Consider the following 16,332-nt stretch of genomic DNA (forward strand, 5'->3'; position numbering starts at 1 on the left):
AGGAAGTCGTGAGCTTCAGGGTTGCAAAAGGCTCTGCTTCTGTTCACATGAGCTCCAGATCCTGCCTCCAGCTATCCTGGCACCAGGGGAAGCTACGGAAAGGATGAGGTCCCAGGAGCAGTGCGACTGCCGCAAAGCCAGCCTGAGTCAGTGACAACGTCCCTCCAGAACCAGTAACTGTCCCTGCTACTACAGCTCAATCAGGGCAAATCCAGTCCCACCTGCCGCGGGCTGTTTCTCTACCTCACATCGTTCCCAGACACGGACAACGTGCCCATGGATCCTGGCAATTGCAGGGAGGGATGTGGAGGCCTGCAGAGCTGAGCACCCTCCTCTGGGCATCCTGAAAAGGACTCCTCACCCTGCTGTGGTGCTGGGAGAGCCCCAGGAACCTGGTAGGAGCAACCCCAGAGCCCCAAGGAAACACACAGTGCAGTTCAAGCCTGGGCTGCTGCTCTGCTGAGCTCCTGTCCCCAAAAGGAGGAGGAAATAAACCCTCGCAGTTTGTGGGTGTTTTCAAAGCTGAAAATAAATTTGGTCCCAGGTGCTTCTGTTTGAGAACTGTGGTCCCTTCACCCAGGCACCTCCAGGTGACTGAGCAAATCTAGAAAATGCTGGGAGACCTGCTGGTCACCAAGCAGGGCAGAGGGCCAGAGAGACACCACGAGTAAGCTGGGGAAGGGGATCTTGCCAAGAGACATGTGGCCTCACGCAGGGTTTCATTTCTGTGGAAAGCCTAGCAAGAGCACTGCTCTGTGAAGATGCCAGCCTTCAGTAACTCCCTACTTTGCAACAAAGCAAATTTCCAGGTTCTGAGCAGCATTATCTGCCGCTTCACAAAAACAGCGCTTAAAATAAAGGCATTATGAAATGTCTCATGAAGACAGTTAAGGTTGGGAAGGGGTGCATAAGAGTTGCTCCTTGAAGATTCATACTTACTCTGTCATCTGAGTCCTCTCTTCCTTGGTCGCGTCTTGACACTGGGAATTTTTAGACCTTAGGCTGATGCCCAAGTCAAGAACTCAGGAAAGTAGTGTAGAGATGAAAATAGCATTTTAGGGGGAGGGTACCAGGCATTATGGAATGGCCCAGGGGCCAAGAAGAAAGGGGAGATGAAAAGAACACAGGTAAACAAAACCCAAAATACTAAAATTGAGAACAAACAAAACTGAGAACAAGTTTTACTGAAGAAATTCTTTACCCTAGGTCAAAGAATCGGTGTCCTAAATGCTCCAGCTTTCCTGGAGTCTTTGCTGGTAGAAAGGGATTTTGTTTGCTTTGTTTCTTAGGCAAATTGGGACCTGGCAAGATTCTGTAGTTTGTTAAAAGGATTGCAGCTATCAAGATAAATGCCAGCAGTCCATAAGGCAATCCCAGGCAAAAGGGCATGGCAATACACCCTGCCAAGCAAACTAAGCAGACTTCAGGCTCCCTGGATGAACAAGCTCCAGGGACTCCGTTAAATACAAGGGACTTTGAATACCTGCATGTAGGATCAGCTGCAGACTGCACCAAAACAGCACTACGAAATGGCACGCACCCTGTTACCGAGGTACAGGTATCTGGGAACTGTTCATGTTCCCTCTCTCTGCAGATACTCTTCCCCTGTTTATTGGCTCCTCAGTTCCCCAGATTAAAATAACCACAATAAACCTGAAAGCACTGCGTAGTGTGCGGAGAGGGCATTCTCCTGAGAAAATCCCTGAGGGCAATAAATGAAACCACTTTGCATCTTTCAGAACAAGCACCCCCAGTTCCCTTGCTGAACACTTCCCAGCAGGGACGGGCAACAGCACAGCATCTCACACTATCTCCCGCAGCCCACCTCTCCCACCACCTCAAGCCTCCTTCCCCGTCCCTTCCCTTGTTACAGACTCCAGCGTGATTGTTTTGCTCTGCAGTCAGTGGGAAAACTCACTGACAGCCTTGGACACCAGATCCAAACTGGGAACCTGGGGAACATTTGCCTCCCCTCTGCCCCACGCTAGGGCGCTCTCTGAGCCAGTCACCTCTTCTCGTAGTCCAGATCCCCCACAGAGCCATTCATCAGCTGGTTGGGAGTCCACTTCAGCGCCATGATGTCGGCAGTCTGGTGAAGGGACAGATATCCCGGGATTGCCTCCATGTCATCTCGCTTGAGAAGAGAAATGCAGGGAGAGATTGAGCTGGTGAGAGCAGACTGGAAGATGCCAGAAGCACGAAGCACCACCTCAGGCTACCCGAGGCTGAGCCATGCCCTGGAGCCCAGTCCTGGAGTATAACACAGCCCTGCCTGTCCACTCACTAACAGTGAGAAACCCACAGCGGCCCTGCAAAACCTCCGAGCAGAGACACCAGGACACCTCACAAGCTCAGAAAAGGGCCAAGAGCAGCTGCCCAGCTGAGGCAAACTGAACAGCTCCACCTAAGCAGTTTGCACTGCATTTACTTGACTACAGTAAGCAGAAAGGGACAGGAGGAGGGTTCTGTGGCCTCTGGTCAAGAGCAGGCAGAGAGAGGAGCCTGTTTCTACTTAGACACAAGCAGAGCTCTTCCATTCCACTGGGAGGATCCATATCACCAGGACCTCAACAAACGCAGCTCAGTCACTGCCTTCCCAGATTAGAAACGAGCCCGTGCTTTTCTCCATCAAAGAGCACCTTGGGACAGAATTACCTGGCAGGGAGCAGAGCAGTGACGTAAAGCCCAAGTGCCCCAGCAGGTACTTACCGGCTGCACGAGGACGTTGTTCTTGCCATAGAGGAGTGTGGCTCGGGAATTCTGGTGCAGAGACTCCACGTAGTCCCTGGCAGACAGCGACGGCCGGTCATCCATACTGCCACTCGAATGCCTCTTCTGAATCTGGAAGAGATCCACCTACAAACATGAGGTCAGCACAGACACCTCTTGCTTTCAAAAAGCTTCTCCTGAAAGCTCATTCCTTCCTCACTTACACGCTTAAGAAAATCACTACTAGGAATCTTTCCCTTTGTGTCCTCTAAGAGGATTCCTGGCTCTGCTCAAGCTCAATTCTATACTTAGAGAAGCCCCAGGTGTGTGCTTTATTTGCAATAAAGACAGCAGAGTTCAACTGCGTTTGCTTATCATCCACATACACTGTTCCCAAAGGGCAGAGACACCATGATGCAGTGCCGTGTTGGTCCAGCACGCCTACAGTCTCCATGGCCCATGCTCCCAGCACTTCTGGCTTGAAGACTTCAAGTAACTGCACTTTTTCTCATCAGAGGGCTTCACAGACCTTTTCAAACAGAAGGAGCCTCAAACCCTGGCGAGTGCTGCCCGTGCACCCCGGGAGGAGCGCTGCGAGGGGCTGTCCCTCCCAGCCTGGCTGTCCCCCCACTCACACAGAGCGCCGGGCGCTTGGTGGGTGAGTCCTGGCGACAGTGCGAGCTGTGGATCCGGTGCCTCTGGACCAGCTCGTCAGCTGAGGGGTCTGTCCAGAAGTGGTCAGCGGTCTTCATCTTCGTGTACTCCAGCGCACAGGGCCCCACTGCACAGAGAAGCAAATCGCAAACATAAGGAAGACATTGGTGGTGTTCCGATGACTGCGGTCACTTCTTCAGATCCCCGGAGCACAGCATCTCAGAGCAGGGGGGGTGGGACAGCAGGCAACAAGCACCAGTTTTAGCACACGTTGCTGCTGCATTGTGTAACAGCAGCGAAGAATTCAGAGGGGTCAGACGGCCCTGGTAGCGAGCAACAACCCACTGCCTGACTGGCCATGTGCATGCCAAGCCCTCTGCTACAGCATCACACTGCTTCCCAGGCCTCGGCCTCAGCCACGGTTTATGCCTGTCAGTATTACTGAAGCCTGTGCAAGAAAAGGAAACCCCAAGCTCAGCCTTGCCACTCTCCATCTCTATTAATTGCTCTGCAGCTGGGCATCATGCTGGAGCACCTCTCCTATGAAGAAAGGCTGACAGAGTTGGGGTTCTTCAGCCTGGAGAAGAGAAGGCTGCGGGGAGACCTTATTGTGGCCTTCCACTACTTAAAGGGGGCTATAGGAAGGATGGGGGCAACCTCGTTAGCAAGGCCTGTTCTGACAGGACAAGGCACAATGGTTTTAAACTAAAGGAGGGTAGATTTCGACTGGATAGAAGGAAAATTTTTTTACAATGAGGGTGGTGAAACACTGGCACAGGATGCCCAGAGAGCCTGTGGATGCCCCATCCCTGGAAACATCCAAGGCCAGGTTAGACGGGGCTCTGAGCAACCTGATCGAGTTGAAGATGTCCCTGCTCACTGCAGGGGGGCAGGACTAGATGGCCTCTGAAGGTCCCTTCCAACCTAAACCATTCTGTGATTCTATGATCATATGGTCTTTATAAGCACTCCACAGGGCTACCTGTGCAGGGCCGTTAAGTTTTCTGAAGTTCTTACTAGACAATTGCATTTCACATCCCAGATCACAGAACTGGGAACACAGGTTTGGAAAGCAAGCTATCAAAGTACGGTAAGAGGAAAGTGTTACCCAATAAAGATGCAAGAATTGGCCCATCCACAGGATCCATCAAGAGAGCTTCTTTCTCATAGTACTTACTAGAAGAAATAGAGAGCAGAATGCTGTAGCATTTCAACCCCCTGCGACTGCAAAAATGATAGACAGCTGTTTTAAGGCATTGTAATGCCCTTCCTTCACTTTCTGTATCACTCTTTGATGGTGAGAGGGCAAGAAGCCCTTAACAGGCTGTTTCTGCTAGCCGTGAAATCCCTGGGGAATAGATGTCCTCCTGCAGCACACCACAAACATCACCATCTCCTGACAAAAGATCTCCAGATCTGGAGATGACACCTCCCCAGGACAGGCCACCTCAGCATGCAGTTTCCAGGAGATCAGGACAACGCAGTCCCCGACAATCCAGCCATCAGCAGAGCAAGCATGGCCTGTCTTTATTTCAGGGAGCGTACAGTGGCCAACAGCAGCAAGGTATCAGAGTCCCTGTGCTAGGCACAGAGCGGCACAACTGGCCTGTCCCATCCAGGGACATCTCTGGCCTGCTTGGACACAGGTCAGCCAGCAACACCTCCAGGACCACTGGAAGGGGCAGAACCTGGTAGCGAGTCGGGAGGGGCAAACGGTTGGCCTGTGCCAGCACTCACCTGCTATTTTCTACCAAGTAATGCACAATTTTATCCAGGACCTTTTCGAAGAGGGCTGTGCGGATCCAGAGGTGCTTGATGGCTTGAGGAGACAGGTTGGGCAGCTTCGGCATCTTGCGCACATTCTCCGGGATGCCCTGGACTTGATTTCGTCTTTAGAGATACAAGGTAAAAGACAACATCACCACTGGCTCATCACTGAGCACTGCAGGAGCCCAGGGCACTCACAGAACCTTGTGGGGCAGGAGAGCAGGGTTTCAGTGGTGCTGACTGTGGTGGCCAGGGGCTGCCCAGGGAACTGCATGGGGACAGGACCCTGGAGACTGCTCCCTTCATCTATTCCACCGCTACTCCAGAAGGCCAACCTCTGCATTTGAAAACTGACTTCAGTAAATCATAGTTTCCCCACTGTAGAGGCACCCTAGAACAAGCCTTTGCCTCGGCAGAGTCCTCCAACCCACACACATTTCCACTGGTGCCTGAGGACAGCAGTTCACAAGCAAAGCAGCTTATCTCAGGACAGCATAAAGATTCCTGCCCCCAGGTAGCTACACCATCCATCTCCCTGGCTCCTGAGCAAGGATGAGTAAGCCACTCTCAAAGAGAAGTTGACTTACTGCAGGTTCAAGAGCTGCACAATGAGGCAGGCCAAATTGGGGTCCAGTTGGCTTAGTGCACTGGCCCATAAACTGTGACAGTGTGGGAGCAAACATGCTTAGCTGTACCTGAAGCATGAGACAAGGGGCAGAGGACGTAAGAACTTGTCCATCCTAGCTTAAACCACAACCACAACTCAGAGTCTCCTAGAAAAGCAACCAGTTCAGTCAAGATATCACAAGCCCAAGGCAGGACTTTGCTCCACTGAAAGAGCAATTCCTCCTGCAGAGGCTCAAGATGGACATTGCGACCCACATCCATACTCAAACTACACACCCACACTGGAACGCAAGCGACCTGTGGGGTAACAGCAATGTCGGTGCCTTACGCGTTCTCAATGAGCTGCTCCAGGTCTTGCACCTTCTTGCAAAGCTCCTCTGCCAGAGGAAAGCTCTTGCCCACCTTCATAAACAGAGCTGCTATCTTGTTGCTGCGCAGGAATCCTGCCGCCCTCCGCTTCAAGCCGTACAAGACACAGGCTTCCACAGCAGCTGCAACAAAGCAAAGCTGTCAGTGAAGCGGCAGAACTCGGAGCTCACGTCACAACAGGCGACTGCCTGCTGCATCCATGACCTTACTGCACAGCAGAAGGTTTCCCAAAAGGAATCCAGTGCCTTGTTCTACTCCTGCCTAAGCAGACAGGAGATTAGGGAACCCAGATGTCTTTTGATCCAGCAGGTTTTTCTGCCTGCAGAGTCATCAGTTCTGCTGACTATACAGAGGTACAATTTCAGTTTTGCAAAACAGAGAAAATGAGGTTGGTGCCATTATTAGAAGTTTGGCTAATCCACGCAAAAGCACTAGCTTGATGGAAGTAAGCATGAACTTGTGCCTGTTAAAGCAGATCCAGGGTCTTCCTGGAATCACCTGAGGGGGACTAGTCAGGCAGACTAACTTGTCTTGGACACACTTATCTGATGACCAACAGCCTAAAGAGACCTTATTAGACTGGCGATGAAATGGCAACATGCAGCTTTTGGACCACAGAGGTGGTGGTACCTCTGTGCCACCAACAGCGAGCAGCCTGCACTGACGTGTCAAGCTAGCAGCCTGGACGAGGATTTTTCAGAGTGCTTTGTTTATTCATAAAACAGAGTGGGAGAAAGGGCTTGGACCACTGTGCTTGCAGCCCTTTGTTCTGAAAACACCAGGATCTGGCTCTGCCACATGATACCCTGAATGCAAACAAATTGATGCTATCGCTGGGAAATCTCAGCATGCACAGAGGTTGCATCTTGCTTCCAGGTTTGTGCCGGCATGATCGCTGTTACCAGAGCGGTGATTTTCCCAGCAGAGAAGCAACTGGCTGCTGGTGTGGCAGGAATCGCACGTATCAAGAGCTGCCAAGACCCTGGTCATACAGAGTCACTGAGGTTAAGCCTGTGGGAGTAAACAGTTTATCTGTGGTTTAACAACTTGAAGCTAAGCGGGGCAGTACACCCCACAGTGATGCATCTAGCTGTGCTCCCTTGGCTAAAGGGGTCTGAAACCATTTCAGGTGACCAGTTTGTCTATGGGGCCAGCAGCCCCAGCCAAGCCTGGGACAGAGAGCAGGCTTTTGCAGTGCCATTGGGCAGGGCACTGCCAACAGCACTCCAGACTTGGGGTCCCTCTGTTAGCTCAGCGCACAAGTCCCTCTCCTTTCTCTCCAGGGTGCTCATCAGTCCGGACACCATCATTAATCAACAGGTAGATGGAAAGATGGGATGTAAAACTTCCCAGATGATACATTTTAAGGCAGAGAACATCCCCACCTGGCCTTCAGGAAACGTCCTCATCACACATGCAACAACGAACAAGCAAGTGCGCTGTGTCTTCTCCAGGTAGGACAATTGCTTTGCTATGCAGACAAGCAGGCTGATGTTCTCCTCGCAGGTTTCTTGCAGATTACAGAGAAACAACTTACTGAAGTTTTGCCTTCGGCCCAGTGTGAGGGATGGGAACAGGAGATTTTGGCCCTGGTCCCTGAGCTGGGATGGTCCAAGTGAGAAGGAGAAAGCTCGGGAGCCAGGGACAGGCGCGCTGGGGATTTCTAAAGCAGCAGAGGAAACTGAGCTTTTTTTTTTTTATCCCACAAAAAAAAAAAAAAATCTCAGCGTTCACACATTTTCCCACAAAAAAAACTATAGGCCATAGAGACCCTAGGGACAAACCACAGGCAACACCTGCAGCTTGTCTGGCTTTGGAGACCCTCCCAGTTCAGTGGTGACTTGGTTGGCTCTTTGCAGCTGGTCATCAGCAGTAAAGTCCCCGTGCAAGACTTCACCTAACTCCCTGCACTGGCCTCTGCCAAAAGGCAGCGTCGGGCACTCACCGAACCACAGCGAGTGCCCAGAGAGCACCGGCCACCTGCCCTCTCCTGCCAGGCCCCCCAGTCGGGCACACAGTGAGCGGGGAGCCCGGGCAGCTGGCTCTGCTGGCAATGGGCGACAGCAATGACTCCACAGAAAGACGCACACACGTACAGGCTCCACCGGCAATCTGTTTGCCGGAGTCCTCTGGGAGGGCTTAGGATGGATGTCTAATGTCAAACACAGACTTATTAAACAGGCTGATCAAAGCACTGGAAAATTACGCGGACCCACAGTTCTGCAGGCTATTGATCTGAGTCTGACAACAAGCTTTCTGGTGCACCAGCACCCCTCCTTCCCCAGGAACCCGACGCTGCAGAGCCGGCCGCACCAAGCCTTCCCTGCAGCGGCCAGCAGATGCTGATTTGCCTCTCCTTTGGAAAGGCATTTTTCCTACAGCTGAACAACTCTATGGAGACATTTAAAAAGATGTTTCATGTAGACCCATCAACATCAGCTCCCAGGGCTGAGGGATGCTCTCATTACCACGGCCCTGCTTAGTGCCATGCCCGAGTTCACCGCTGAGCAGGCAGGGCGAGCACGCAGCATCTGCGGTGCTGCGAGACACATCCTATGCTAACAGCAGAAAAGCAACACATTTGGGCCAGCCAAGTCCTTCTCACCCAAAACCAGCCGTTCAGAGCCACTGGGTGGATACCTAGCTTTTAAACAAAGCCCTGCACAAACCCTCCTGAAGCCCAGATGTGCTACAAATAGCATGGCCTGTGCATGGATGGGTGTTCCTACCTGTCCCAGAGGACTATTTGCAGCTGCAAAATAAGACCAGTCTGCTTCGTGGCTTTGGGATCAAACGCAAGAAGACCTACCCCTCCCTCACACATGCTCAGATCACCCCATCCCACATCCCTTCATTCATTTGTTCTATGCTCCAAGGCTGAAGTACAAGTGACAGACACAAACAGCCCTCCCTGCCTGAGGCTGCACCCAGTCATACCCATTTTAGAGCGCCCAGCCATGGAGCAGGCATCTCCCAAAAGGTCAGGCAGGTCTCTGCTGCTAACCTCAGCAGGGTGGAATAGCAGTCATCAACCCCACTGAAGTGGGGTCAGGAGCCGGCTGGAAGTGGAACTGCAAGCAAAAAAGCCACATGAACACTAACGCACAGTTTTGGTTTTGGAGTGTAAGGTTATGCCGACACACAGCCGAACAGGCAAACACAGCAGCACCTCCAAAACCTGGGGAGAAGTCCCCGCTCTCCACTGAGACTGAACCGAGGGTTGGGTCTCTGTGGGACCACCCTACCAACGTCAGCGCTCTACCAGTGGAGCTGAACTTCAGCCCCGCTGCCTGCTGCCAGCACTGGGCGTGGCACCATCACCCCCTCCTCCAATTTGTGCAGTTTGGGATTTCCCTGCTCTTGAGCAGCCACCTGCAGCTCTTCGGAGGTGGCCTCAGCCTCCCCAGTGGGCACCAGCCTGGTGGGCTCCAATGCTCAGCTGGTGCAGCTGGGTGCCAGAGCTGCCGGACGCAATGCAAGAACAGCGCTGGATTTGTGGCATTCCTAGACCTGTCAAGCCATCAGTTCTCAAATCAACTATGCTGCCAATCAGCAACTTATCAGGGTCCAGTTTTCTGCCAGGTGCACATGGTGACAAGAGGCGAGCAAGGCAATGAGCCCAAAAAGCCCCTCTGTGCCTCACACCCACCCTCATATGCCAGAGACAAAAGTCATGCAAGCAAGCCTGGGGCAGGCAGATGAGGTCTTCCTGCCTCTGCTGCCCACCGAAATGCCTTAGCAAACCAGACACCCTCTGCCTCCACCGGCCCCCGGAGTGCCTTACGGTAGCAAGACACCCCACCTTGGCAAGCACAGGGGCTTGTCAAGGGGCCGCCATGGCTCCCAGTCCCACGAGGCACCAGCAGCCAGGGCTGCCCTCCCTGCAGAGCCATCCTGCAGCCCTCCCAAGGACAACCTCTGTCAGGCACCAGATGCTCACTGTGCCATCAGTTCCACTCTGAATTTCTAGCAGATGAGTAAGAGCACTCGTGCTCATGCAGGAGGGCAGCAGATTGCTTTGCTCACGTCACGGCATCGCACCTCCCTGCCAGCTAGGGAGCAGCACAAGGGGGAAAACCCAGACTGCTGAAAAGCCTCCCAGCACGCTCCAGCAAGATGGAGCAATCATCAGCATCTGTCCTCAACGCTGTAGCCTGAACTTCTCCAGAACACTACCCCTGCTGGCAAAACTACACATGAATGTGCAGAACTCTCCCTGTGCCCTCCCAAGGGCTCAGAAACTTGGCCACATAAACTAAGTGCGCTGGGTCCACACTAAATCCAGGGGTAATGGTAGTTTTTTTTAAACTTATGATTTTTTTAGCCCAGTTCATAACTTACTGTCACCACTGCCAACAGACACTGTGAAGAGAAAGACTCTCCCCACCCCTAAGGCAGAGGTGCACTGTGCAGGAGCTCTGTGCAGCTACACCCAGGCAAGGTGAGAGGTTTATTTCTCAGCAAAAGACTAAAGATATTCGAGATCCCAAGGCCGCTCTGGCACGATTCAAACCACTCAGGGTTGAGCATGAAGGCAGTCTCGGCAGTGATGTGGACAAGCAGCCCCTTGGCTCACACAGGCCCCCAGCCCTGCTGCTGGGCCTCCATCAGCCTCCCAGGGCAGTGTGAATGCGACAGATGCCAACTCGTGTTTGTCTGCTTCAAACCATTCCCTCGTGGGCAAAACAGGGCAGCTGCCCTTTCCTGCCAGACCACTGGTTTCATCAGAAGGGGTTTGCGGTACACTGGCTACGCAGAGGATGAGGAGGGCTTGATGGAGGATGGCTCTGGGAGGAAGATGGCTCTCCCCAGAGAAAAGGGCAGCTCTGCCTAGCCAGAGCCAGGCTTGCAGCACGCTCTGCTTGTCAGGGAAAGAGGTTATTCATAAGCTTGCACGGCTCACATGGAGAGCCACAGCACCGAGGAAGGTGCACACACCATTCAAATGAGAGAGCAACAGCAGACCGGCCAGAAGGTGTAGAGACCAGAAGCCAGTGAAAGTGCCGTGGCACCATTAAGAAGCCAGGAGAAACCTCGTGCCTGGATGCCTCAGCTCCATGTTGCAGGAGGCTATAAATAATTCCAGGCTGCGAAGCCTCGTGCTGCACAGAAAACCAGAGAATGAGTCACACCTTGAAGTCTGTTCTGCTCTTTCGATGCCATTTGGTTGATAGCACAAAGGCACACGGGTCTCAAACAAGCACCTGTGTGTCTTTTATGCAAGGGCCCAGGAGAAAAGGAAGAAGGCAGCCTCTCTGCTCTTCAAAGCAGAAAAGGAGACCTCACGGCTCCCTCCTCTTCCTTTTTTGTGCCTACGTCTGTGGATGCTACAGTCTTATTCAGTGGTGACAGTGCTGCACGAGCCTTCTCCGAGCAACTTCTTCAAAAGCTAGTTGTCATCACTTCTGTCATTTTCTTCCCAGCCTCCAAATTAGCAAGCTGCCCTTCAGCTATTTGTAAATTGAGGAGCGCTGCTTCCCCTCCACATGCTGCCTGAGGCATTTGCCCAGCAGCAGCCACATGGCCCCAGCCTCGGCGTGCTGGAAGCGCAGCTGACTGTAACTCAGCAAACATCTCTGCCGAGAGCGACAGGCACAGCAAGCAGATCAGGCTCCAAACCGGCACAGGCTGCCACCCCCTTACCTGGCAACTAGGGCCTGTGGTGTCAGAGTAGAGCAGCAGAGAGGTTCCCTGGCAGCTTTAGTCCCAGGGCTGAGCCACAGGACAACAGGGGAGTTTCTTGCTTTGCCCTTTAAAGAAGCCAGCTCGGCCAAGGACCCTGCGAGGTCCACACCCCCGCCTCAAATCCCTGGCTGTAGCAATGCTGAGCGGACACGCCGCAGCAGCAGAGCCTGGCTGCACTTGTCCGGGCTCCTCAGTCTGCAGGAGCAATGCTTCCCCTTGCAGCTATGCTGGGCTTTGAGCAGCGACCGCAGGGATGGCTAGCTGTCACCTGGAGAGGAGAGGTGGCAGCAAACAGCAAGACACTGATAAAACTGGCAGGTACCTTTCCCAGCAGCTGGTAGCAGTCTCTCCCAAGGCCCTTTCAGCTGTACTATTTGCAGGGGACAGCCTGCCTCCCTCCCTCCCTCAACACTCCTTTGCAGAAAGCAGGGAAGGTTTGTCAGCAGCTCTGTGCCCTGCAGAAGGGAGTAAGGTGGCTTCTGCCAGAGGCGTCACTGCCCATTGGCCATCTAAGCGCTCTGCAGAGCCTGGGAAGGCTCCTGGTCTCAGGGGTTCACTGTTGCATGGCAGCAAGGGACAAGGAAGTGCCTGAGATCTGCTCCAGGAGCACCCGGGCATGTTCCCAGGGATTCCCCACAGACCTCCAGGACCCCAACAAGCAGGAAGACCCTGGCTGTTAGGAAGGCTCAGGCCAAGAGAACCCACAGTATCACCTCCACTACGTGGCAGAGCTGGGCCCAGACTCTGGCTCTGCAGCCACCGGCGCTGCAGCCTGCCTGCTCAGCCATCACCCTGCGTGTTGCCATAGACACTACCGCAGCAGCCAGGAGCAGGGAGACACAGCACATGGTGGATAGCACAGGCACCAGGGCTGCAAAATTGGTGAGTGGGCAGAGAGGGACCGTGGCTTCTTCCAGCAGAGCTACGATGATGCCTCCTCTGTCTTACCCGTAGAAATACACAAAACAGAGAGAGCAGCAGGCAAGCACCTCACCCTGCTAAAGGGCAGGGGGGGCACGGCTTCCTCAGCAGCAGCGCACGGCCAGTGAGTGTGCGAGGTCAGACTGAGCCAGGAGAAAGGGCAGCTCCCACCTAGCAGATGGGACCTCTACACATGCCGGGGCACAGGCACACACACTGCACTCCCAAAAACCCCTTCTAAGGAGGGATAGATGCTGCAGTCCAGGACAAGACATCCTGCCCAGGGAATAAGTGGGCAGAGGGAACTTTAACCACTTCCGTCACGAGTCCAGTGTAGGAACTTTGTCTTGCAAAATTCAGGGAGCATCCCAAAGAGGGCAATTCCACAGACTTTGCTGGATGGAGCCTCATCTCACCCGTGCAAGCAGGGGAGCACAACAGGGTAAGCCAGCACAATCTCTAGCCTTCAGCAAGCCACCTTCAGCAAACCACCTCCACCATTTGCCCAGTGCTGTCAGTGACCAACAGCAACAGCTTTTGCATCCACGCTGCCCTGAGAGCAGCACCTGGAGGGAGAACTAGTGTGTCTGGCAGGACTGGCAGAACAGCCTGTTGCAATGCTGACTGCTGCTCTGTTATATGTGACACTGCCAAGGGAAGGGGCTATAAACAGATTAAAAACCAAAGGCACCTGGCAGAACGACCACGGTGCAACCCTACTGCCAACTCGGAGGACAGCAGGGGACTTACTCTTGGTCCATAGCACTCACTGGTGTCTCCCAAAACCAGTATCCATCTCTCAGAAAGCTGCTAGCGAGGAGACGGAGGCAGATGGAGGGCACCAGGCACCTTGCCACAGCACGCTCTCAAGCTCTGGGTGAGTGGGTAAACACTTGACACAGACAGGGCTGACCGGGCACAGAAACCACAGCTCACGTGTCTGATTAATGCTGTCCCTTTTTTTCCCTGAAGCCCCCATCTGGCTCCGGCCCCATCCCACCTGCACACCCAAGAGGCTGAGAAATCTTCTTACCCGTGCAGCATCTAGCACAAGGGGCCTGTTCCACACCCAGGGCCCCGGGGCTACAACCACCTCACTCACCCCACAGCCTGAAGAGCTCGCCTTGCTACTGATAGACCAATTGCCAAGCTGGTGAAGAGGGCTTTAAACTCAAGTTGCCAGGGGAAGGGAACCTCAATCCGTCCCACTCCTACCAGTTTGATGCCAGTGCCAGCAATAGATGCCCAGAGCCTGGAGAAGGATCACAGGTCAGCAGGAGAACACCTGAAGAGCAGCACAAAGGAATTCCAGGCACTCCAGCCCGTAAGTCGGCTTCATCGGGGACGTGACTTAAATGCCTCTATGCAAACGCACGTAGCATGGGGATAAAGAAGAGGAGTTAGGAGATGTGCGCACGCCTACAGGGCTATGACCTTACTGGCATCATGGAGGCATGGTGGGATGGCTCCTATGACTGGAGCATTGGAACGGAAGGATGGAGGCTCTTTAGGAAGGACAGGCAGGAGAGACAAGGAGGGGGTGTCAAAACCTATGTCAATGACCAGCTGGAGTGCATGGAGCTCCACCTGGGGATGGATGAGGAACTGGCCAAGAGCTTACAGGTCAGGATTAAAGGGAGGGCAGAGACAGGTGACATTGTAGTGGGGGTCTGCTACAGGCCACCTGATCAGGAAGACTGAATAGATGAGGCTTTCTATAGACATGTAGGAGCAGCCTCATGTTCCCAAGCCCTGGTCCTCATGGGGGACTTCAACCACCCTGATATCTACTGGAGGGACAACACAGCAGGACATTACCTGGACAAGCTGGAGAGGTGGGCCTGTAAGAACCTCATAAGGTTCAACAAGGCCAAGTGCAAGGTCCTGCACCTGGGTCGGGGCAATCTCCGATATCAATACGGGCTGGGGGATGAAGGGATTGAGGAGCAGCCCTGCAGAGAAGGACCTGGGGGTACTGGTAGATGAAAAGCTGGACATAAGCTGACAACATGTGCTTGCAGCCCAGAAGGCCAACTGTATCCTGGGCTGCATCAGAAGAAGCGTGGGCAGCAGGTCAAGGGAGGTGATTCTGCCCCTCTCCTCTGCTCGGGTGAGACCCCCCTGCAGTGCTGCATCCAGCTCTGGAGCCCTCAGCACAAGAAGGACATGGTACTGTTGGAGTGGATCCAGAGGATGCCACAAAAATGATCCAAGGGCTGGGACACCTCTCCTATGAAGAAAGGCTGACAGAGTTGGGGTTCTTCAGCCTGGAGAAGAGAAGGCTGCGGGGAGACCTTATTGTGGCCTTCCACTACTTAAAGGGGGCTATAGGAAGGATGGGGGCAACCTCGTTAGCAAGGCCTGTTCTGACAGGACAAGGCACAATGGTTTTAAACTAAAGGAGGGTAGATTTCGACTGGATAGAAGGAAAATTTTTTTACAATGAGGGTGGTGAAACACTGGCACAGGATGCCCAGAGAGCCTGTAGATGCCCCATCCCTGGAAACATCCAAGGCCAGGTTAGACGGGGCTCTGAGCAACCTGATCGAGTTGAAGATGTCCCTGCTCACTGCAGGGGGGCAGGACTAGATGGCCTCTGAAGGTCCCTTCCAACCTAAACCATTCTGTGATTCTATGATCATATGGTCTTTATAAGCACTCCACAGGGCTACCTGTGCAGGGCCGTTAAGTTTTCTGAAGTTCTTACTAGACAATTGCATTTCACATCCCAGATCACAGAACTGGGAACACAGGTTTGGAAAGCAAGCTATCAAAGTACCAGTATCAAGCTCCCAGTTCATGTCAGCATCCCACCACCAGAGACTCACCACAGAAGGAGATGATGTGGCTGCTGTCCTCATGCACAAACTTCCTTGTCACCGCCTCTTCCATGATCTGCTTCACCTGTTGAACAGAGGCCCAGTTAGAGAAGACCCTGAATTTCAGCCATAGAGCAGAATAAGACCTGCGGTGGAGTGGGCACGAGATGCTCTGCTTGCTTCGTGTCTGTAAGGAAACCTCCTCTTCTCCCTGGCTCTCTAATAGCCTCTAATGGCACAAGAGATCTCATGGAGTATGACTGCATCTTTGCTTGCCAAGCATCACCGGCTATTTTAAAAAATCAGTAATAAAAAAAGGGATGTTTTGTTTTTGAGAAACTTCAAAGTAGGAAAACTATGAGCAGAGAATTAACGGCAGGAATCAAGCATAATTTAGACAAAAGACATCTTAATAAATGTAACAAAATCTCACATTCAATGCTCTTACAGCAGTGCTATGTTCTTTCATTTTACGGGGATGTGACAAATTTCAAGTGACATAGCTGCCCCAAATGACTGTAACTATCTGTCAATGCCAAAGTCAATGATCACCTGGCACCAAATGTGACCAGGAATGCTATTTGCATAGCAATGTAATCAGTGCTGCCCTCTGACTGAATGAGTCTGTAGTGCCCATAACACCTTTCTGGCACTCATTTCAGTGCAATTAATCAAAAGGAAACTGTCATGTAGGCTGCACACCAGCAGCACGATTAGGGAAAGAAAATAAAGAGGAACCCACATAAATTAGGAGCATAATTTTTGCAGACACAAGATGGGA

General features: G+C 52.9%; 1 protein-coding gene across 7 annotated transcripts in view; it reads right to left on the reverse strand.

Moving 5' to 3' along the window:
* The window catches only part of SGSM1 (small G protein signaling modulator 1), a 50,034-nt gene that overhangs the window by 20,888 nt on the left and 12,814 nt on the right, over positions 1 to 16,332 (reverse strand). For 4 of the 7 annotated variants that reach the window (XM_075110774.1, XM_075110778.1, XM_075110775.1 and 1 more), the window contains exons 3-10: positions 15,561 to 15,636; positions 6,086 to 6,248; positions 5,101 to 5,253; positions 4,472 to 4,539; positions 3,345 to 3,490; positions 2,710 to 2,841; positions 2,010 to 2,134; positions 940 to 1,002 (exon numbers count right to left, since the gene is read on the reverse strand). In XM_075110774.1, coding sequence (XP_074966875.1) covers positions 940 to 1,002; positions 2,010 to 2,134; positions 2,710 to 2,841; positions 3,345 to 3,490; positions 4,472 to 4,539; positions 5,101 to 5,253; positions 6,086 to 6,248; positions 15,561 to 15,636 — 926 coding nt within the window. The remainder of the gene's footprint in view (positions 1 to 939; positions 1,003 to 2,009; positions 2,135 to 2,709; positions 2,842 to 3,344; positions 3,491 to 4,471; positions 4,540 to 5,100; positions 5,254 to 6,085; positions 6,249 to 15,560; positions 15,637 to 16,332) is intronic. The other 3 variants (XM_075110777.1, XM_075110779.1, XM_075110776.1) reach the window with 1 other exon arrangement.

Source organism: Phalacrocorax aristotelis, chromosome 15, assembly GCF_949628215.1.
Source record: "Phalacrocorax aristotelis chromosome 15, bGulAri2.1, whole genome shotgun sequence".
In the NCBI taxonomy this organism is placed as follows: domain Eukaryota; kingdom Metazoa; phylum Chordata; class Aves; order Suliformes; family Phalacrocoracidae; genus Phalacrocorax; species Phalacrocorax aristotelis.